The 23,718-nt window shown below is 34.9% G+C and overlaps 1 protein-coding gene across 3 annotated transcripts in view; it reads left to right on the forward strand.

Moving 5' to 3' along the window:
- The window catches only part of LOC150107659 (calmodulin-binding transcription activator 2-like), a 790,456-nt gene that overhangs the window by 483,863 nt on the left and 282,875 nt on the right, over window positions 1–23,718 (forward strand). For all 3 annotated transcript variants that reach the window (XM_090391992.1, XM_090391993.1, XM_090391994.1), the window contains one exon: window positions 695–1,987. In XM_090391992.1, coding sequence (XP_090248118.1) covers window positions 695–1,987 — 1,293 coding nt within the window. The remainder of the gene's footprint in view (window positions 1–694; window positions 1,988–23,718) is intronic.

Here is a 23,718-nt window from a genome sequence, read left to right on the forward strand (position 1 = left end):
GACTCGGAGACAGAATGATAATTTGGCCCCTGAACTAGGAAAGGTTGCCCATGCCTGCTATAGTTGCTTTTAGACTGGTTCTATCTTTTTAACTTTTTAGTCAGTTGCTCATCATCTTTATCAGTTTGCTTGTTTTATTGAATAAGAACGATGCAGAGTTTTCATCTAGAACTCTGTAGTATTTATTTTTCACATGAAATGGTCCTTATGATTTTCTGACTACTGCATTTTCTTTGTTTCTGAAAATCCAAATATTTTAATCTCTCTTTTATTTAGGTAAAAGTTGATGTTCTGTTTTTGGAATATTATTATTATTATTTTGTTGAATTGTTGATATTTAATAATATCACAGTTGTCTATAGTCTAAAATTATTTTTTGGCAATGATATTATTAACAGCCTACACCTGTTGTTCTTTGTGTTTGAACTTTGTTTGTATTTATAGTATCAAATAGGTCTTCCTCAGGAAGGCATCATGAAACAGAGGTTTATAAATCAATTATATGAAAAAATATTTTTTAAAGAATGCATAATTTTTTTGGAATATAGTCCAAAGAAAAAATACAAAAAATCAATAGGCAAACAGAATTTTAATATATGGAATTTTTAACATCACAAAATAGTTTTCAAAAGTGAAATTGTGGCATCCATTATAAATGGACAAAGAGTTATTCTACTTTTGATTTATTTTATAGATGGCAGAAACTGTGGAAGCCATTGTTCAGCAACTTATGGAGAAACAACGGTGTAAAACTGCAGTAAGGACACATGAATGCCCCTGTGATAACAAACCTAAACCACAGAAAAATGCTTCAGGAGGAAACAAATGCAGTCCTACGTTACATTGTATTATTTCTCCCAAAACTCAGGCCGGAACTGTAGTGGGTGTTTGTACTGCTAGTACTTCATTGGTTTCCAGTACGTCAGTTGTTACTCCGGCAACAGCTATTGTTCCTGTTACTCAGTCAGGTAATCATAAAGGAAGTGATATTTCTTTGAAACATGGTCCTACAACTACCACCACTACCAGTGTTGCAACTGTAACCAGTGCATCACGGGCCAGCAGTGTAATTCTAGCAACTCCCTGCAGACCTTTGGTGCAAGATAATAGGGCGGAAGTGCCAAATTTGTCTGTGACTCAGACATCTTCAGCTACAGCTGCCACTGCTGCTGCAACCTCACTTATTCTTAATTTGTCACAGCTTCAAGGGGGAGGAGGCCTTTTAATTTTGAACAGTGCTGCCACCAGAATGGGTCTTACTTCAGCTTCTGTAACACCTGTTACCTTAATCTGTAACCAGGAAGCGGCGGCAACAACGACAACTGCAGCTACTAATAGTAGTAATAGTTCTGCTCAACCAACTGTTTGCTCATCATCAGTCAGCTTGTCCAGTGGCTCTAATTTCAACACCAATATTACTTTTAAATCTCAGAAAGACAAACTTGTGAAAACAGAAAAAGCTGATGTGACTTGCATGACTGGTTGCAAAGGTTTAGCAAGTAGCATTGGAGAACAGAGTATTACATGTGATTTAAAAGAAAATTTTAGTTTGTTTAGTGGTACAGTTGCAATGACTGCTGAGGATATCCAGCAAATGTTGTCAGCCAATCTTTCATCTGCAAAATCTCCATCAAGTTTAAGTAACTCTCCCCAAATCTCAGTGAAAACAGAACCAAATCATTCTGATACTGATCCTGTAGATCTCAATCCAATGGACTTCATTGACAATGACATTTCTACACCGGATGAAGAAGTTTTCAGTCTTGATACCTTTGATATGCTTACTGATCTTCCTAATTTAGATGATCTAAATTCAGACTTAGGAGGAAGTATTGGTCTCTCTAGCAGTAGTTCTTCAGCATACAGTTCAGGATACATGAGTACTATTTATTCTCATCAACAGAGTCCACAATCTCAGTCTGCTATGCACTATAGAGAAGGAACAGCAAACATTTTAGATTATTCACCGGATTGGTCATACACAGAGGTAAGAATTTATAATATAATCTTGTAGATTTTGTATTTAATAGCATATGAGAGAGGAGGTCAAATAGTTTATTTTCTGTGAACTGCTGCTGTTATTTAAATATATTAATGGCATAAACATGAAAAAAAAATTATTTTTCATTTAGTTAATCAAAATAATAAACAGGTAAATATAATGATGCTTGCAAGAAAAATAAAGCACAATCAATCATTAAACAACAGGCAATTTATTAGTAGCTACATTACCTGCAAAATACACCTACTGGCTTCCAACTTAAAATGGACTGGTGGCTTCTTCAGGGTTAAAACACCAAAAAACTATGAATGCATGGATCACTAAGTTGATTAAATGCTGAAAAATCATTATAATACAAAACAAAAGTGATGAGAACATCAAGAAAAGGGAGCTTTCCATCTTTTTCAAGCTATAATGTAAATTTGATACTAAGTTTGAAAAAATTGTTGCAAGCTTGGAACACCATGTTTCCAAATAATCAAGATGTCATCCACATATCTTTACCATACTGCTGGTTTTAGACTCTGTTAGCAATGTCTTCTCAAAATTCATGAATTTTGAGGAGAGAGGGGGCTGTCTATAGCAAGTCCAAATGTTTGTTTCAAAAACATATTGCTCCACTAAAAAAAATTGGACAAGAGACCAACAGTGTGGTGGGAATATTATTAACACCAGATCTCCATGGAGTCAAAAGACTCATGGATGATATCTTTATTATTTGGAAACTTGGCCTCCAAAGCCTTCAATAATTTCTCCATTCCCTTAACTCTTACAAACCTACTATCAAATTTACACTGTAGCTTGTTTTCCTTAACTCCCTTTCCTTGATGCTTTCATCACTATAAAGCTTGAAAATGGTATTACTCTTGAAGTGTATCGTAACCTACACATGTAGGACATTATCTTCATGCCTCATCCCTTCACTATCCTTCTCAAAAATTATGCATCATCGACACCCTGGAGAATAGAGAAGTTCCTATTATGAAAAATGATGACTGACTCAAGATAGAGCTCCAGACTCTTTCTAATTTTTTTTGTTCTCAAAGGCTATTCCAAGAAAACAGTTGATAGGATTTTATTTTTGAATCTTACTGCTCCTAATAACCAGAATAACCAGTGGAATGAACCGTATGAGAACAGGTTGAGGATTTGTGGGTTGCAAAAATTGGTTGATAGGCGGAGGAGGGGAGATATGATTGAGACATTCAAATTACTGAAGGGTTTCTATAAAATTAATTCAGAAGATATTTTTGAGTACAGGGCTGGTTGTGGGAGGACTAGGGGACATCCATGGAAACTGGGCAAAAGTGTGGTTAGTAAAGGTGTTAGAGCTGGGTTCTTTACTTTTAGAGTAGTGAATGAGTGGAATGCGCTCCCTGAGTCTGTGGTGGATGCTGTGACAGTGAATGAGTTTAAGGCGAGGTATGATAGATACTGTATGAATGTCAAATAGTTGTGATGAATATGATTTGGGGCCTCCCTCGATGAGTCCAATGACTCCCTGGAGTTGCCCGTAATAATAGTAATAGTAATAGAATATCCAATACAAAGACTCCTTCACAATACCATATATTGGAAGTTCCTCAATTAAAATAACATCTTTTTTTTTTTCAAATATCACAACATTAAAGTTACTTTTAAACCAATTCAAACTGTTCATAGCCTCCTGAGGTCTCCTAATGATAGCACACCTCTCTACAAATACCCAGGACTGTAAAGAATTCCAAACTCATGTGCAGACAAGTCTTGAATTTTAGGTTAGAAAGAAATAAAGAACATGTTGCAGATGATGACCATAAAAAAGAGACAGATCTGGTTTGACCAACCATACTTATAATACCAACCATGCAGTGAACTGGAACTTTTCTACCATGCCTTATATAGAAAAGAAATTTCATTCCAGACTTCTGAAAGAATCGTTTATGGTTATCCGTTCACATGGATCACTGAATAAAAACCAAGGACTGATATTAAATGACATATGGAAATCTCTTATCAAATCTTTTAACATTAGAGATTTCAAATTCACCAACAATTATCTTCTACTGCTAACTGCTGACAACTAATGCATGTCACAGATTTTTACTTTTATTGTCTAGCATGAATTTACCTGTTTGTATGGTAAAGGTTGTTTGGCATTTAATCAACTTTTGTGATCCATGTGTTTAAAGTTGTTTCATGTTTCAACACTAAAGAAGTCACCAGTTCCATTTTAGGTGGTGAAACTAGTAGGTATATTTTTACTTATAAATTTCCTGTTATTTCATGAACATTTTAGATGTAAAACTTTCTCTATTTAAATATAAAGTAGCAACAATTTAAAAGTTCTGAACAATTACCCATAATGAGCTAAAAATTAAAAATTGTTATGCTTCATATAAGGAAAAATAATTTTATCGTTTCTTTTTCTAGAAGTAACAGTGATTATGAGGAGTCATTGAGAAATTGCATGAATGCCATTGTTTCCTGTTAATCATTAGAACAAATTGATTTATAAAAAATAAATAGTAAAAACTTGATTTAAACTTTATTATATGGATACCTTTAGGAAGGACAATGACTTATTCAACTCTCTTGAATAATCTATCCTGTTGAGCTTACATATCAATTATCATACCAGTAAAGGTTGGTCAATTGGTCACATATCGATTATTTAGCCAGAAAAAGGCTGGCCAATTGATAGAGCCTCTGCTACTAATGGCTCACGCAAAACGTTAAGCAAGTTTAAGCACGGTTAGTAGTTGGAAGGGATATTGTTCGATGCTATTGGCACACTCTCCCTCGATGAGTCTTTGGACTCCCTGGAGGTGTCACATAATAATAATATAATAATAATACCTCTCCTCAAACTCATTCACAGACAGTACATTCACCATTCATTGGCAATCCATTCCACTCACTGGCCAGGAGAAAAATGTATGAAGTAGTGTCATCTTCCATCATATCATATTATGCAATATTTTGTTTACCTCTGGTCTATAAAGTCTGCTTCAACAGTTTCTTTCTTTATTTTATCATTTCTCCTTTCTGTTTACCAGGATTTGTCACTTGTATTCCCTTAATCAATCCTACCCACAAAATTCCATAATTCTAATATCATTAGGGTGTAGGCTGCAAAAAGATAAGTAAATTTCATATTTAATGTGGGACAGTATTGTCTGATTTCTAGATCGAGTGTTAATATGAGATTTTGAGTGTGGAATGTGGTGTTTAGTTAAATTTCTAAGGCAGTATTACTTTAAATTCATTGTTTCTTGCTAGTACTGTGATACAACATGGCAGTGAAAGATAGATCACTGCATAAGTTACTGTAAAAGACAAGTAAAGCGAGTTGTGTGGATTTTTAAAAAATGGTACTGTGTCGCTAATGTATGCACACGTCGGAAGATATCACAGATGTTTATGTGGAGAGGTTGAATAAGAGAAAGCAGTAAGTGTGGATATGTAAAGTGCAGTATTCATGAGGAATGTTTATTTATGAGTAAGAAGCATTCCATTGTAACTGAAACAGTAGTTGAGGAAGGCTGTGTGAATGTTCAGAAAATGTTCAAAAGTGATAGCAAGAAAAAGAGTTCGATTAACGATACACCATGTGTGTGTATTGAACAGAGTGCAATTAACAATAAAATAGTGAGTGGGGTTGATGGTAAATAAGCTAGTGTGACTGATGATAAGATAGTGAGAACAAAAGAATGATGCAAGATTTGAAAGCAGAGTTGGTGATGATGAGGCAAGATATGAAGCAAATGCAAGTAAAATGAAGAGAACTGTAGATATGTATGGAAGAGTGAAGAAGACTGGAACAAATTATGTTGGTACCGAAAGACTCACGAGTTGCATTATATGGCGATTTGATTATTAGAGGTGTGGTAAATGTGGTAAATGAGGAGATGTACAATGTTTTTTTTTCCAAAAAGGCAACACGAATAGAGTGATTGAGGCATTAGATATCAGGAGTAAGCAAGCAAAAGAGTTGGCAGTGGTAATAGAAACAAATGACTTGACTAGGAACAAGGAGAATGTAAGACTGGATATCAGGAGTTGTTGAGAAGGATCAAAGTTAAGGTAATGGGAAAGGTAGTCAATATGTTTCCCAAGTATGACAGTGATGAGATGAGGCAGAGAGCAAGGATTATGAATGGTATTTAGCATAAATGTGTAAAGAGGAAAGGGGCGTATCTTGTTAATGTGTGAAATGAGTTTGAAGGACAAACTGAACTATATAAGACTTTGTTTGAATGGTTTTGATATGAGTCATTTGGAGAGACTGCTGCTGGAAGGGAGAATAATGAATACAGAGAATGAATCTAAGTAAGTAAGAAGAGATGTGAAAGAGTGGTTAGAGTAAGGAAGGAGAGATTGAAGTGGTGCTTATGAATGGAGAAGTGGGAAGCATGAGTGTAGAGAATGAGTGAACAAGTGTACAATACAAACAGGAAGACTCAACACAGCATCAGAAAGTTTGATGCTCAATGAGGAAGTGAATGTGTGTGTGCAGATAAGAAGGGAATGGGATGGCCTGGGATGTAGAAAGAAAAGTTGGATTTAAATAAGGTTCTGGGATGGGTAAGGAGAAAAAGAAATGGCCCAAGGAAGGTATGGAGAAGTCATATCTAATAAGTGGTATCAGTGAAGCTTTTTATAGATCCAGGAATGAGCTGTTACATTTGTATACAAATGCTAGAAGTATCAGAAACAAGGAAAATGAAATGGTTGCATTGATTGAGTTTGCTCACCCAAAAATTGTTGGAATAAGTGAGACATGTTTGGATGAGGATGCCTTCCTGACTGGAATAGAGATGGAAAGGTATGATGTTTTTCATGAAGATTGAAAGTGTAAAACATGTTGAACTGGAAATCTTCTGAAATCATTTTCCCAAACCTTCAGTCTGTTTGATTGTCTTGCAGAAACTCCATATTAAAATCATTCCTTGTTTTCATATCCAATTTAGCATCATCAGCAAATAATTGCATATCTTCCTTCAAGCCTTTCCCAATGTCATTAATAAGCAAACTGAAAATAATGGTCTGAGGACAAAGCTCTGTGGTATTTCAGTGATCATTTTCTTAAACTGCTTAACACTTCACATACTACTTTCTGGTACCTCTTGGTTTTTGACCCTCTTATCCATGCTGCTAAATGCTTTCCATTCCTAAATGCTCCAGTTTATATACTAACTTTCCATGCAATATTCTGTCAGATGCATTAACAAAGTCCAGTAATATTTTTATAACCATTTCCCTTAACCAGCTCATTGGTTCCCTTAACCAATACTTGAACTATCATTACAGTGTTATTGAATTATCTGTAGTTGGTTGCATAAGATTTGGAACCTATGCACTTGTGCAATAGAGTCTTTGGCCTGCTTTCCATTCCTTCAGAATTCTACTTGGTTGAGACTTAAATTGAATAATTATGTCAGAGATATTCCATTTCCTCTGCACATTCTTTTAATGCATGCTGAAATTCTGTTTATTTCAATAGCTAGTAGAAAGTAGGTATGGCTGAAATATTGAAGTTTTTGCTTTTATTGGTTTTAATTTGATAGTAGTGTTCATTATCATTATGAAAAGCAATAAACAGTTTTCCTCCTGCTCAGAGAGCATCAATTAACAGTTTCACTGCCCAGTTTTGAAGATATTATGAGATTCTATCAGAAATAAAGAAATGGTACATTTCTTTCTGATTGTGTCGCTTTTGATGAATTATCGAAACAAATTGGACATTGCACATCATAACAATTGCCAACATATTTGATTTTTTTTGTGGGAATTTTGACAAAACACAGTATTCTGAAATATCTTACAGCTCTCCAACACGGATTATCTGTTAGACAATTTGACATGGATATTGTGCAAATCAGTAGATCAGAATATCAAGATCTAAGTGGATGATATAATAATAAAATCATAAAAGTAATGGAATGACTAAATGGAATAACATTAGGAAAAATTATTTCATATTTATAGAATTTTTGGCTAGGTTTCCTAGCCATTGTCAGAATAGTTGAAAATAGATACACCCAATAAGAACGACACTTCAGTTGCAAGCTTATGGCAGTATATTCTATTAACTGACAATTGGCCATCCCTGGAAGTTACGAAAGGAAACTGTGAGAAAGAGGGTGAGGAGTGGTTTCTTTGCATGGAGGGTGGTTGAACCATGGAATACATTGCTTGATAGAGTGGTGAGAGCGAGAATGGTCAATGCGTTTAAGGAGTGGTATGATAGACTTTGTGTTTCCTAGGAGGGACCTCCTTTGGTGAGTCTTGATAGGCTTGTGTTTCTTAGAAAGAACCTCCCACGATGAGTCTTTTGACTCCATGGAGGCCTGAATAATAATAATAATTGTAGGAGGATAACTCCATCTACAACTATTCAAATTCAAAGGAAAGTTTTAAGGCAGTTGTTTTTGTTGAAATTGGTCTATGAATGTGTTTCACAGTCTTTCTTTTATGTTGGACTTTAGTTTTATTCCAATGAATTTTATTCCTGGTGGATACTTTGCCAAACCAGACTTATCAAACTCTTGAAGTAGAATGTACTCTTGATGTTCTAGACCAGTGATTTTCAACCTTTTTTCATAATATGGCACACCTAGACTAATTATTAAATTCTGCTGCACACTAAAAATATATTCTTTAAATTTTTTGATTGATTAGTTTTGATTGATTTACACACACAAGATATTAATAATAGTAATTATCTTTTTTGCTCCAAAAAAATGTAAACTATATTTTTGACATTTTGAGTAAGAAAAACAATACTCAAAATTATTTTTAAAATTTTTTATTGATTTTTTCAAATGAATATTAAATGTATTAAATACCATACATACTTGCAGTTAATTTTAATGAGATATCTGAGCTTGGTGTTGTTTCAGAATGTCTTTTGTGCGAGGTCGAATTTTAGATAGGCATACTTTTAAATAATCTTCCAAGCTGCGATCTATTTTTGTTCTTAATAATAATCATTGTGGAAAAGCTTGATTTGCACAAATATGATGTGGGGAATGGAAATACTTCTATTGCTTTTTTGGTAATATTAGGAAATTCACTTCTTTAGAGATAACCAAAACGAAGTAGTATCTATCATTGACCTCTGTCATTTCTTTTATCTGTTAATTCGTCCTCTTCTGTCATCTTTAAATTTCCCAATTTACACGTGCTCAAGACAAACGGATCTCTTATCCAATCGAAGGATAATATGTCAAGTGAGGGAAAATATTTTTCAATATTTGTATTTAGTAATCTTAAGGTTTATAAAATTAGATCTATTAGATTTTTGTTCAGTTGGCACTTTTTTGTTAGTTCAAACATATTTACTGCATTTTCTTTTCTGATTCTTTCTTCCCAAAGCATTAGTTTTTCCTTGAATGCATTAATTTTGTCAGTGGAAGTAAGAATGTTTTCACAGTCTCCCTGCATACTTTTATTAAGTGTATTTAAAGATTGAAATAAATGCAACCTTACTGCACCAAAGCTCGTCGCTAAGAAAATCTGATAACTCAAATTGTTGAGTTGTCAAAAAAATTAGAATTTCCTCTTTTAGTTCATAAAATCTAGAATAAAACTCATCCACGAGATAACCATCTCGCTTCTGTATGTATTAACAACTGCATGCAAGCTTCCATTGAGGAGCATAGTGCTACAAACAATCTCGATTGTAATGGCTCGGTTTTATATAATTGACAATTTTGATACCGTCTAGTACTATTTTATGCTCAGGTACCAATGATTTTGATGCTAGTACTTCTCTGTGGAGAAAACAATATGTAAAAATAATTCTAGGATTCTTATTTTGAGCCAGTGTAACAAATTCCTTTACATTTCCTGACATCGAGTGGGCACCATCCATGCAAATACTAATGCAATAATCCCAAACAAGTTATGGCAGTTAAAGTAATTATCAACAACATCAAAAATATCTCAGCCTTTCATTGTTTCTGGGAGTTGTCGACAAAGTAAAAACTATTCTATAATATCTTCCTTATAAATAAATCTACTGAAGGCTAGAAGTTGAGCTTTACCAGTTACATCAGTTGATTGGTCCAACTGAATAGCAAACATATCTGCTTCTTTAATGTGAGATACCACTTGCAACTCAACATCTTTGGCCAAATCCTGAATACATCGATAAATGGTGTTATCTGATATAGGAATTCAGATTCTTCAATTGTGTGAGGTTTCATTTTATTAGTAACAATTTCTGCGATTGCTTAACTGGCTTCTTAGGCCTTTTTGGACACAGTTAGAAATTTAGTCCATCTTTTTGCTTGAATAATTTTATCCGGTAGAAGTCTTTTAAAATATTCAGCTGGTTTTTCGCTCAAGTGAGAATGTTTAGATTCTAAATGTCTTTTTAATTTACTTGGAACCACAGCATTGTTTGCTAATTTTTCACCACAAACTATGCATGTAGGACATGGCAGATCTCCTTGACTGGAAATAAAGCCAAATGACAAATAATTTTTGTCATAATGGCAAATGTTAGTTTTTAATTTAGTTTTAGAAGAACCAGTGCTAGATATGGTATCAGCTGCCGATGTGCTGGGCAAAACTAGCTTCACTTTCTTCTTTCTTTCTTTTTTTTTTTTTTTTCTTTCGACGTACTAGTTTCATTTTCTTTTGTCTTCAAATTTTCGTTTTTTTATTACAAATTTATCCATGTTAAAGGAATACTGTTAAATAAAATTAACTGAATGAAAAAAAAAGCAATAAAAGAACTCTTACCAGTTACCTTAAAAATAAGAGAATTAAATGAAGTTATTTGTGAACACACTTATCAAAAGATTAAAGCTAATTAACACACAATTTTAAACCGATTCATCAACTGTAAGTTTCATAAAATTTAATTAAGGGAGCTTTAGGTGCGGATGGAAGAACCAGACACTAATAAATAAATGCGCAAATTACGACATTATTTCTTTCAATTAATTTGTTTTCACAAATTTCGCGGCAGACCTGAAGACCTCTCGCTGCACACCGATTGAAAATCGCTGTTCTAGACAAATCTGAGATGAACAACTCATCTGTCCGTAATAACAGAGGCTCTATGAACACAAGATCCTGTAAACTTCAAGATAAGAAAGGGAAGAATGTTTGCCTTTTGGAGAGGCTAGGAAGTAATTTAGTTTTTAAACTGGATGAAAAGAAATTTATAAGTCAATGTGCTGAGTGCTGAAGAAGTGGCACCACAATTTTCTCAGACAGTCCTTTAACATATGGAATTGAAATTCTAGATAGTTCTTCTTGAGGAGGATTAGGATGAAGGCTATATTTATTAATTATTTTTGTATTGTAACCATTAGAGATGAAAGTAACTCTGATAAATGACAGTTGCTTATTTAAAAGAGAACAGTCTAGTAAATACATTAATGCTGCTTCACATCATCACCCATGTCAGAAATATGGTGTGATTGAAACTTTAGTTCACTATGCACATGAATTTTAGTCTGCTGAGTCTCTTTTAAATAAAGAATTGTCATTTATTAGAGCTGCTTTCATCTGTACTCCCTCTCCTCCTCCCACACACACACATACATACATACATACATACTCTAGAAGACAGTTGGGTACTGAGCCATTGTCAATTACATTGACAATAGCTCTGTACCCTAAGCTATGGCCTTTATAGGAATGTTAGTCGTGGTTGAGAACATTAAGGTTTTCAATGAAGCTGGCTTTATTGTTAAGAAAGTTGGTTAAAGAAAGGGAATCAATAGTTCAGAATAGTCAGTAGAATCAGCAGAACAAACAGCAAATGAAATGAATTTAATGGAATGAAGTGAAAGAGAGAGAGTTTTAGAACAAAAGGACAAAAAAAGGAAATTTTTTTGTCCTTTTGCACCACTCTGTCATGGTATATCAGAGTTGAACCTATTCACAAATGGAATGTTTGAGACAAAAAAAATAATAATAATATGGAGCCGAGATAACTGAGATGAGTACTACTTATAGAACCTGAAATTCAAGTTTTTTTGGAAGAGTAGATGTGGTGTTGAAGATTTATAATAATGGAAATGAATTGAGTTTGAAACTAAATTTGAATATATTTGTAAAGTGAATGTGGAAGGTGTGAAGAGATTTGATGTTTTCTGCTTATAGTCTGTTTCTTTTCATGGTTTCAGTTTTACTTCTCTCATGGTTATTATTTAAGGTGAGTTGAAATTGTGAAGAACAGAAAGTATATGATAATAGATTCTTTACCATACACATGGAGAATTATGCCCAAATGCTCTGAAATTATGGTCTTGATAGTGTCCTCCATATGTATCTTAGATTTTTTCTGGACAGCAACATTATTTGCTAGCTAACCGAGAAGCCTTCTCCTAAAGCATAGTCATTAGGTTTTGTCTATTATACTATACTATACTATACTATACTATTTAGTGGCTGATCTGCATGGTAATGATTTTAAAGCTTTTTCCTTGAAAAGAAGAAATGTTGATCCATTGTATATGATCTAACTCTGTAAAGTCACTCTTATGGCATACTAGAAAAATGATGATTATTATTATCATCATTCCAAGACCCCCATGGAGTCAAAGACTCATCATGGAAGGTCCCTTTGTCATACAGATGGCTCATCATATGGTGCCTTAAATATATTCATATTCCCTGTAGACACCACACTCTCAGACAGTGCATTCCAATCATTTGCAATTCTCCATGAAAAAAACCTGCTTCTTACTCTCATGCTCACCCCTCCTTTATACAGCTTCGAGGGATGACCTCTTGTTCTGCTTCCATCTCCTTCTATTTTGTGAAAAACTTCTTCAACATTAATCTGATAACAGCCCCTTACAAACTTGTATGTCTCTCTCTCTATCATATCACCCATCTTCCTCCTAACCACTAGACTCTGCACACTACATCTTCTCAACCTTTCCTCATACTCAACATTCCAGAGACAGAAACTACCTGTCAATCACCTCTCAACCCTTTCCAATATCTCTTCATCCTTTAGAAAATCAGTTGACCAAATCTGTGAACAGTAGTCCATATGTGTCCTAATCAAGACCTTATACAATGGAACTAGAATTTCAGTTGTACAAGTAATTTCTTTCTACAAGTCAGTGTCCTTTACATCATTGCCAGAATTTATGTTGTCCTCACAATTTTGGCAATGTGTCCTTTAAATTTTAGATCCATATCCACCATCACCCTAGGATCTCTTATGTACCCCACCTCCAACAATATATCCCTACTAAGCATGAATTCTACATCCCATCTTTGTTTCCCATATTTTAAAGCCGTATATTTCACAACATTGAACTGGCATCCCCACTCCCATGTCCATTCACTCAATGTATTCAAGTCTTTTTATAAGGCTACCACAACATCTGCTCTGCTCCTCATAGTTCATCCCAACTTTGCATCACCTGCAAACAACTGAATATCCCCATTCACATCTTTCCCAGTATTATTAACATACAGGTTAAATAAATGGTTCTAAAACAGACCTCTGAGACACACTACTTGTGACTTCCCTCTTCTGGCATCCTTTAGAAAATCAGGTGACCAAATATTGCTTTCCCATACACAACCACTTAGATTGGCCTATAATTTGATGCTTGAGTTCTGTCACCTCCCTTATGAAGTGGTAATATCTTGCTTCCTTCCACTCCCTTGAACTTGATCCAGTATAAGACTCTCATTAAACAAATATGCTAAGGCAGATGTCATCTTCTTGGCACATTATTTCAAAATATGTGGTGATATATCATCAAGTCCCACAGCCTTATTTAATCAAGTTTGTTCAATTCCCCATATACGTCTTGCTCACTTATAGTCAGTTTCTCTTCATCTTCATCCAGTGCTCTCAATGATGTCACATTCACAAAGATGAAAGATATTTAATCTTTGTGAATATGATATCATTGAGAGTTTGAGAGCATGGGATGAGGAGAAAGAGAGATTGACTATGAGTGAACAAGAGGTATATGGGGAATTGAGCAAACTTGATGCTCAATTGGAACTGCTCATTAAATATATCAACTATATCCTCTATAGCAATTGTACTTATACCATTTTCTCCAATAAATGTTATCATTATTATTATTAAGAGAGACCTCCAGGGAGTCAGAGACTCATTGAGGGAGGTCACATACTACACACACACACACACCAGTGTCAACCTACAGTAATCTTTTTTTTTGCTGGCTACATATTGAAAGAACTTCCTAGAGTTTTTTATTTATTTATTTATTATTATTATTATTATTTTTGCTTCATTGGCTAACTGCTGCTCATACTGCACTTTTGCTACCAACTGAGTAACCCCTCCTTTCCTGTTCTTTGTACTACTTATCTTGCATTGCCTCCATAATACCTTCTTTCTCTGCATTGCATGCTTAATTGTGTCCTGAGTTTCACATATTCAGCAACCTTGTAATTCCACATATGAGGGTTGTTTGAAAAGTTTGGTAAATTTCCAATAGATGTCAACACAATTTGTACGTTCATACCAGTGTCGGTACGTATCATCATCTTTTTCATGACCCCTAGCAAAATTTTAGCCATGTGTGACGCGTAGTTCTCATCTGGCAAACATTTAAAATGACCGTGTTTGCATTTTTCATAAAAATGTTAAAAAACAAGTTTCGTGCAGTGATAAAACACTTTTATTTGAAGAAGTGAACAGCCATGCAGATCAAAGCCGAGTTAGATGCAGTTCATGGGAACTCTGCACTAGCATTAAAGACTATTTATTTTTGGATAAATGAGTTTAAACATGGTCATAAATCCATCTAAGATGAAGTGCGCTCCAGACGCCTGACTGAGGTCACTATGAAGGAAATGATTGACAAAATCCATGGTATCGTTATGGAAGACAGTCAAATATAAGTGCTTGAAATTGCTGAGATTGTAGGCATTTCAACTGAACAAGTGTATAGTATCCTGCACGAAAAATTGCACATGTATCATCTTTTGACTGTCGATCAAAAACACATGCATAAAGACATTTCAGCATGGTGTTTGGCGATGCTTAATCACAATTTGCAGGATTTTTTATGTCAATTCATGACTGTAGATCAGGGGGTCTTCAACCTTTCAGACAGTGCAGGCCGCATTAAAAATTTCAATGAAACCTGCGGGCCACTAAGCTATACTGCAGTATTTAGAATTGTAAGATGCTTTCCAGATTCACAAGGAATGCTGTGCATTTGATACTTTACATAAAATCCTATAAAAATAAACAAACTTCAGCTTTAAGAGCATAGGTAGGAGATAAGTAAATACAATCAATACTTGAAAAAAGATAATTTAATGAAGAAAACATTCTTTTTTACAATGTCAATGGGAAACTTGGCAATGCTTTTATTTGACCAGCTTGTTGATGTTGGAAGTTGCTATGCACAGAGTATTCTTGAGATGTTGGTCCATAATGTCAGTTCATGTCTTGGACTTCACATGCTTCATTCTGGAGAAGAATTGCTCACATAAGCTTTGTTAGGAAGCTCACATGTGCTTCCTAACAAAGCGCATATCTTCAAAGCATGCCGGTGAAGATTAGGGAATGCGTCCTCAGAAATGTAGTCTTTGGAAAATGTAAGTAAGAAATGTAAGCACTCCAAATGAAGTTTTGGAGTTCAAGCAACTCCATTTGTACTGAGCCTGGTATTTCGCAGCATTGACACTGAATAGAATTGAAAATAAATCTAAAGAAGTCTATTGGTTCTGAAAATCACTAAATCCGTCTTCGAATTCACATCGCAACACGGCTAATTTTGTAGTGTATTCATCAGGAGACGAACAGTTGGACCCAGCGAGAAGCTGAAAATGAGTTAAGTCTTTTTTTGCAAGTTGTGTCCCCCAAAGTTTGAGGTTGGCCACAAAAGTTTTGATGTGATCAAACAGAGTGTGCACCAGTTGATCTTTGAATTGTAGCCGTGTATTTAGGATGTTCATATGCAACGAGATGTTGGTCACAAAGGCAAAGTCTGTCATCTACTTCGTATCGTTAAATTCCACAATCGGATTCCCCCTTGGTTTGCATGAACTGCTGTATTTGGCTCCTTAAGTCAAAGACTCTTGTAAGAACCTTCCCTCTGCTCAACTAACGCACATCACTGTGATCCACTTCGCACTCTTGGGTCAAAAACTCTTGGAATTGACGATGATTCAATCCTCTTGCCCTAATAATGTTGACAACAGTCACAGTAACTTTCATGACATTCTCAAATCCAATAGTTTTCACGCACAAATTCTCCTGGTGGATTAAACAGTGGTAATTGACAAAATCTTTTCCTTCTAGTTCAGTTCTTTCCATAGCAGCTCAACAAACCCTTCGTTCTTTCCCACCATAGCAGGGGCACCATCAGTTACCACACTCTCGAGGTTGGTTAGGCTGAGGTCGAAACGCTGGAGCATTTTCTTGGCAGCTTCAAGAATATCAGTGCCGTTCATCATTCCCTTCATAGGTACAATGCTGGCAGTTCTTCTGTCACATCGAATTGTTGATCAATACCACGGACAATGATAGCCAGTTGTGCTGTATCATTCACATCTGTGCTCTCATCTAAAGCAAGTGAATATGACGTAAATTAAGATGACCGTTTTTTTAAAGTTCCTTCAATGTCATTGACAAGTTCTTTGACACATCGTGCTACAGTTACCCCAGACAAACTAGGTTTTTTAAACACTTCCTTATTATTTGGGCACAGAATATCCCCATCGGCGATGAGACACCCTTTTACAACCTGCCGTCCAAGAAGGCTTTGATTTTTTAGCAATTTTTTCAGCTATTACATAATTTACTTTGATGCATGCTTCACTCTCTTCCCTCTTGCCTTTTAAACATATACCTTGGTGGCATTTTAAATCAATTTGGAGACGGTTCACTTTCTCCACACAAAGCCACCCTTGAAGGTGATCGAAATTGGGCATATGCTTTGTCTCATAGTGTCGTTTTATATTGTATTCTTTTGATATTGACACTGACTCACGACAAAATAAACACGCTGGCTTATTGTCAATCGGCACAGGGAAGTACAAATTGGTCCACTTTTCATCAAAAACCCGACAAGAATCCCTCGATTTACGCTTTTTACTCGTAGACGCCATAGTTGATGAAAGGTGAACCCAAAAAAATGATCAAAATGGCTGTGTAATGGTTATTATCCGCTGAATATGTCTCTCACTAATAATGAAAAAAGTCTGGCAATATAAAACCACAATATGCTTTGGCTGACACGACAAACCTGCGTGCGCTTATACATGAATATCACACTGTTCACGACTGACTGACTGTGGATGAGATTCTCTTGTATTTACATATGAAAATAAAGTATCGAGAACCTTCGAGATGTATCTGGAAGGCATTAGGTAGCGCACTCGAATGAACTACTGCTTCAGCCATCTACCAGTGACATTATTGCTAGTACTTAAGTACTAGCAACAACTTCAGCCATCTACCTCTTGGCACTGGTAGATGGCTGAAGAAGCATATCTATTTAATATTTATTTTTATAGCATTTTATGTAAAGTATCAAATGCACAGCATTCCTTGTGAATCTGGAAAGCATCTTACAATTCTAAATACCACAGTTAATAGAAAAGCACTGAAAGAGCACTGAAAAGAGCACTGAAAAGCACTGGTGAAAGAGCACTGAAAAAAGCAAAGACTGTTTTGTCAGCTGGGAAGGTGATGGCCACTGTTTTTTGGGATTCCCAAGGAATTATCATGATGGACTATTTGGAAAAAGGGTAAAACAATAACAGGAGTTTAGTATGTGTCATTTGGACCATTTAAAAGAAGAGCTGAAGGGAAAAACAGCCAAGATTGGTACACAAAAAAAGTGCTCTTTCATCAAGACAATGCACCGTCCCACACATCAGCTGTTGCAATGGTAAAATTGCATGAATTTAGGTTCTAATTGGTTCCACATCCACCATATTCTCCGGATTTTACCCGTGTGACTTCTTGTTCCCAATCTTAAAAATTCAGCTTGGTGAGAAAAAAATTCTCTCTGAACAAGGATGTCATCAAGGCTGTCAGTGACTATTTTGCACAATTTGACAAATCCTACTTTTTAGATGGGATGAAAAATTTGGAAACTTGCTGGACCAGATGCGTAGACCTCGATGGAGACTATGTTGAGAAATAAAGGTGATTTTTTTCAAAAAATGCATTTAACTTATTTTTTTTACCAAACTTTTCAAACAACCCTCATATATGCCCTTTCCTCACATGGTTGGCAACTGCCTAAGTAACGGTCACTCTCACCAACAGGAGGGAGATTTGACATCCTCATTTATGACATCCTCTCATGAGATAATCAAATCCAAGACCCTCAATCCTGGCATGCCTCTGTTACATTCTGTCTGATATAGTTATTCCTCAGAATAACTGAGAAATAACTTGTGAAATTCATTCTTTACTTTCAGTTGCTATCTCTTCATCTGAATCTTTATTGCCATAATTAAAATAATTGATATGACTTCTTCATATCTTCCTCGAACCATTTATTTTTCTCCTTACCCATCCCAGAACATTCTTCAAATCCATCTGTTCTCCCTACATCCCAGGCCTTTCCATTCTCTTCTTGTCTACACACATACACATTTGCTTCCTCTTTGAGCATCATCCTTTCTCATTCTGTGTTTTCCTGTTCAACATAAGTCTTCCTATTTCCCTGTTTGTCTTGCACATTTGTTCTCTCATTCTCTGCACTCATGCTACTCACTTCTCCCTTCATAAGCACTACTTCAATCTCTCCTTTCTTACTATCGAAGTCTTTCACATTGCTCCTTACTCGCTCAGATTCATTTTCTGCATTCATTACTCTTCAAAGTCCATTATACTGGGTCTTTTCTGTATAGTCCAAACATGGTTATGTAGTCTCCAGATAAGCAAAGTAGTGTTATTATATTTGGTGCTGAAACTCTTCCACTTAATAGTGCCTGCCTAGTACCAGAGAGACCATGGCTTGAACATCTGTTTCATCAGTGTTTTATGACTTCTTAGAAAGTTCAGCTTTTTAGACATTATAATTCTGTGTGTATCACAGAAAGTGCCTTAGAAAAATAATGAAATTTCCAAACAAACCACAGTGATAGAAATGCAGAAGAATTTTATCGTTCAAACAATGGTTTTATTTGTTTAACAATAAAAAGTGGATGATATATATACATGTATTTGTAAATTCTTTCTTTTAAGGTTACACGGTGATCAGCACTCATATTTGTAAATTTAGGGACACAAAAACACACGTGTTGAACAGATTATTTTATTAATTACTAATAAAATAAAACTTGACGTTTCAACCTCTATATCGAGGTCATCATTGGAAGAATACAACTGTATAAGGAACCAAGCTACATGCTCATGCCCTGTATACCGGTAAACTAAATCTACGTAGTTAATAAATCCTTTTTCCTAGCCTGACCTCTAGTGATTAAAAAATAAAATAAATAAAAAAATATATATAAATAAAATAAAATAAAATTAATTAATTAATTAAAAAAATTATATATATATGTATATATATATATATATATTATAAATAAATATATACAACTGCAATAAACTGCTAAAGTCCTCATGTATTAATATTCTTCTAGATAGTTCCGATTGTTATAAAATGATTTCTTTCAGTTGCTGTTGAATGTTCTAACCACTTCACCAGGTTGTCTTCTTGTAGTGGGATTTTTCTAAGGCTAGTTTAGGTTGTTATACAGGTTGTAGATGGGTCCTCCACATTCTTGAAACAGTTAGGCCATCGTTTTTGTTGAGATTTGGGTTGTGTTTAAGCATTTCACATGACTCTTTAAATTTTCTCTCAAACCAGGTTTTGGTGCGGTGTAGGGACTTGGTATTTTTCCAGTCAATTCCACAGAATTGACTGGAAAAATACAAAGTCCCTTCACCTTTTGGAGTGCGTGGTCAGAAAGGCCGGTTTTACCAAAATGGAGGTATTTAATGTGTCGTTTGCATTCGTCTTGTCTGATTGGGATATAAAAAGTCTTCCATATAAAAGTTAGCTATTGGGGGAGAAAGTGGTGAGCCCATGGCTGTACCTTCTTTTTGAAGATAAAAATTGTTTTGCCACACGAAATATCCAGAGCGGAGTACGTGGGCAAAGAGGGCCGTGATGTCATGTGGAAATATATTCTGTAGGAGCAAGATCATGTCATTGATCGGGACATTGGTGAAAAGGGAAGTTATGTCAAAGCTGACTAATAAATCTTGGTCGTTGAGTGTAATGTTTTTAATTTTGTTAATGAAATGTTGTGTATTTTTTATGTAGGAAGGGGACTGACCTACTAATTCCTTGAGTGTGGCAGCTAATTTTTTGGCTAAGTGATAATTTGGGCTGTCAATTCCTTCAACAATTGGACGAAGCGGTGTGCCTGGTTTTGTTAGGTTAGGAGCAACCAACCAACCATCACTGCTTGGTTATCAACCAATCAAACCACAATCTCACCCAAGGTGAACTCTCGCTGCTAAAGAAAGGTTTGAACTATGCCATTGCTCCGAGGTTAGTAAACAAACTTGATATCGTGTATCATATTGAGAGAGGTTTAAGATCCCTCCCAACCATTCTGGCTGATAAAATATGAATGGAAACATCGTGTATACTAAATGCTAACAAAAAACTAAGTACCAACTTAAACAAAACCGAAAATCTAGCCCTTAAATCCTTAAAAAATAACCAAGACATTATAATCATGAAAGCAGATAAAGGCAATGCCACTGTCCTTTTAGACCATATAACATACATTGAAAAAATGAACCATTTAAAAACCCCACAAAACGTAACAAAAAGAAAACAACTGAATTAATCAAATCCGTCTACACATGGCCCGAAGAAACAACAAAAAAATTAATACCTCAGTATGCCTGTGCGGCCAGAATATATGACTTGCCAAAAATACACATACCAGGCACACCGCTTCGTCCAATTGATGAAGGAATTGACAGCCCAAATTATCACTTAGCCAAAAAATTAGCTGCCACATTCAAGGAATTGGTAGGTCATTCCCCTTCCTACATAAAAAATACACAACATTTCATTAACAAAATTAAAAACATTACACTCAACGACCAAGATTTATTAGTCAGCTTTGATATAACTTCCCTTTTCACCAATGTCCCGATCAATGACATGATCTTGCTCCTACAGAACATATTTCCACATGACATCACGGCCCTCTTTGCCCACGTACTCCGCTCTGGATATTTCGTGTGGCAAAACAATTTTTACCTTCAAAAAGAAGGTACAGCCATGGGCTCGCCACTTTCTCCCCCAATAGCTAACTTTTATATGGAAGACTTTGAGCAACATGCTCTAAAGACAGCATGCCTAAAGCCCAAACTGTGGCTCAGATACGTCGACGATATTTTCGCAATTTGGCCCCACGGCCGCGAAGCTCTAAATACATTCCTTAACCACCTAAACAAACAACACAAACATATCCAGTTCACCATTGAAATGGAAAAAAACAACTCTCTTCCTTTCCTAGACACACTTGTCACACGTCTTCCCTCTGGCTGTCTCTCCTTCTCAGTTTACCGCAAACCTACACACACAGGCCAATACATACACAAAAATTCTTACCACCACCCAACACAAAAACTAGGTGTCATAAGCACCCTTAAACACAGAGCCCTAACTATTTGTTCTAATGAACAGGCTCTAAACCAGGAATACAAGATCATCAACCAAACATTTATCAAAAATGGATACAGTAAAAACACTATTCACAAGATCCTCCATAAAGATACCAGTAAGAACAAAAAAGATTTCAAGAATGCTATTGCCATTCCTTATGTTAGAGGCATTTCTGAAAAAATAGAACACTTCTCAAATACAACATTAAAACCACCTTTAAACTCCCAAATAAGTTAAGACACCTACTCAGTTCTACTAAAGATCCTCTTCCACACCTAGCACACCCAGGGGTATACAAAATACAATGCACATGTAACATACAATACATAGGGGAAACAGGGCGAACTATCCCAATCAGACAAGACGAACACAAACGTCACATTAAATGCCTCCATTTTGGTAAAACCGGCCTTTCTGACCACGCACTCCAAACATTCCACAGAATTGACTGGAAAAATACCAAGTCCCTCCACTGCACCAAAACCTGGTTTGAGAGAAAATTTAAAGAGTCATGTGAAATGCTTAAACACAACCCAAATCTCAACAGAAATGATGGCCTAACCATTTCAAGAATGTGGAGGACCCATCTACAACCTGTATAACAACCTAAACTAGCCTTAGAAAAATCCCACTACAAGAAGACAACCTGGTGAAGTGGTTGGAACATTCAACAGCAACTGAAAGAAATCATTTTATAACAATTGGAACTATCCAGAAGAATATTAATACATGAGGACTTTAGCAGTTTATTGCAGTTGTATATATTTATTTATAATATATATATATATATATATATATATATATATTTATTTATTTATTTATAATATATATATATATAATTTTTTTAAATTAATTTTATTTATTTTTATTTTTATTTATTTATTTTTATTTATATATATATTTTTTATTTATTTTATTTTTTAATCACCAGAGGTCAGGCTAGGAAAAAGGATTTATTAACTACGTAGATTTAGTTTACCGGTATACAGGGCATGAGCATGTAGCTTGGTTCCTTATACAGTTGTATTCTTCCGATGATGACCTCGATATAGAGGTCGAAACGTCAAGTTTTATTTTATTAGTAATTAATAAAATAATCTGTTCAACACGTGTGTTTTTGTGTCCCTAAATTTACAAATATGGATGTATTTGTAAAATTTTGCATAATAAATGATAAATCCATTTGGAAGAATGCTATTGATAGGAAAATACTTGAAGTATTAATTGCATTTTCATGATATCTGTCTTCCTCTTGAGGTTGCATGCCTGAAAATGGTGATGATGGTTTCTTGAAAGAAAGTGATGCTAATTGTTGGAAGTTTTTCCCACTTTGTTAGACTATAATTTATGGTGATGCTAATTATTTAGCAATGATTTCACTATAAAAGTATTTGAGGTTCAACTACTGATAGTTGGGAGAAATTTGTCAATGTTAATTACTGTCAATCAATTTTTATTGATTGACAGTAATTAACATTGACAAATTTGTAGACAATAGACTATAACAAATTACTATTGTTATTGACCTTGATTACCATATGTTGCACTTATCTTTTCTGAAAACATGAAATCTATGTACATCTGAAATAATCTTTCATTGTAGTGTTACCTCTTATACTATAATTTCAGCTTTAGATTTAATTTGATTTAATAAATGACATTTAATAAAAATATTAAATAAGCAATACTTAATAAATCCATATTGGCAGTATAATCAGCTTAATGATAACACACCATAAAATGTGTTTTTTCCATTATATCTGAAAGCAATATTTTTGTGTAGTTTATACCTACAATTTAGTACTTGTGCCAGAATTTAGAAGTTATAATGGAAATTAACTCATAATTGCAAGTTCCTTTTCCAATATAATTAAAAACCTGCTGAGCCTTATTGAGACACTTTAAAAGTAGTAACACAGCTGCCATAAAACTGCAGGAAATGCAGATAGATCAGACTTCCAGAGTTGAAAATCAGGTTATGTCATCAAAAGGGAACTGATATTTATTAATGTTGGAAAGACTAATTAAAATAAAAATTTTCTTAAGTTTTCTTAATTTCATCACTCTCTCTGAAGCAATTGTCCACAGATCCTTATG

Source organism: Typopeltis vanoorti, chromosome 4, assembly GCF_054136105.1.
Source record: "Typopeltis vanoorti isolate ZY-2024b chromosome 4, IOZ_Tvanoo_1.0, whole genome shotgun sequence".
Classification (NCBI taxonomy): domain Eukaryota; kingdom Metazoa; phylum Arthropoda; class Arachnida; order Uropygi; family Thelyphonidae; genus Typopeltis; species Typopeltis vanoorti.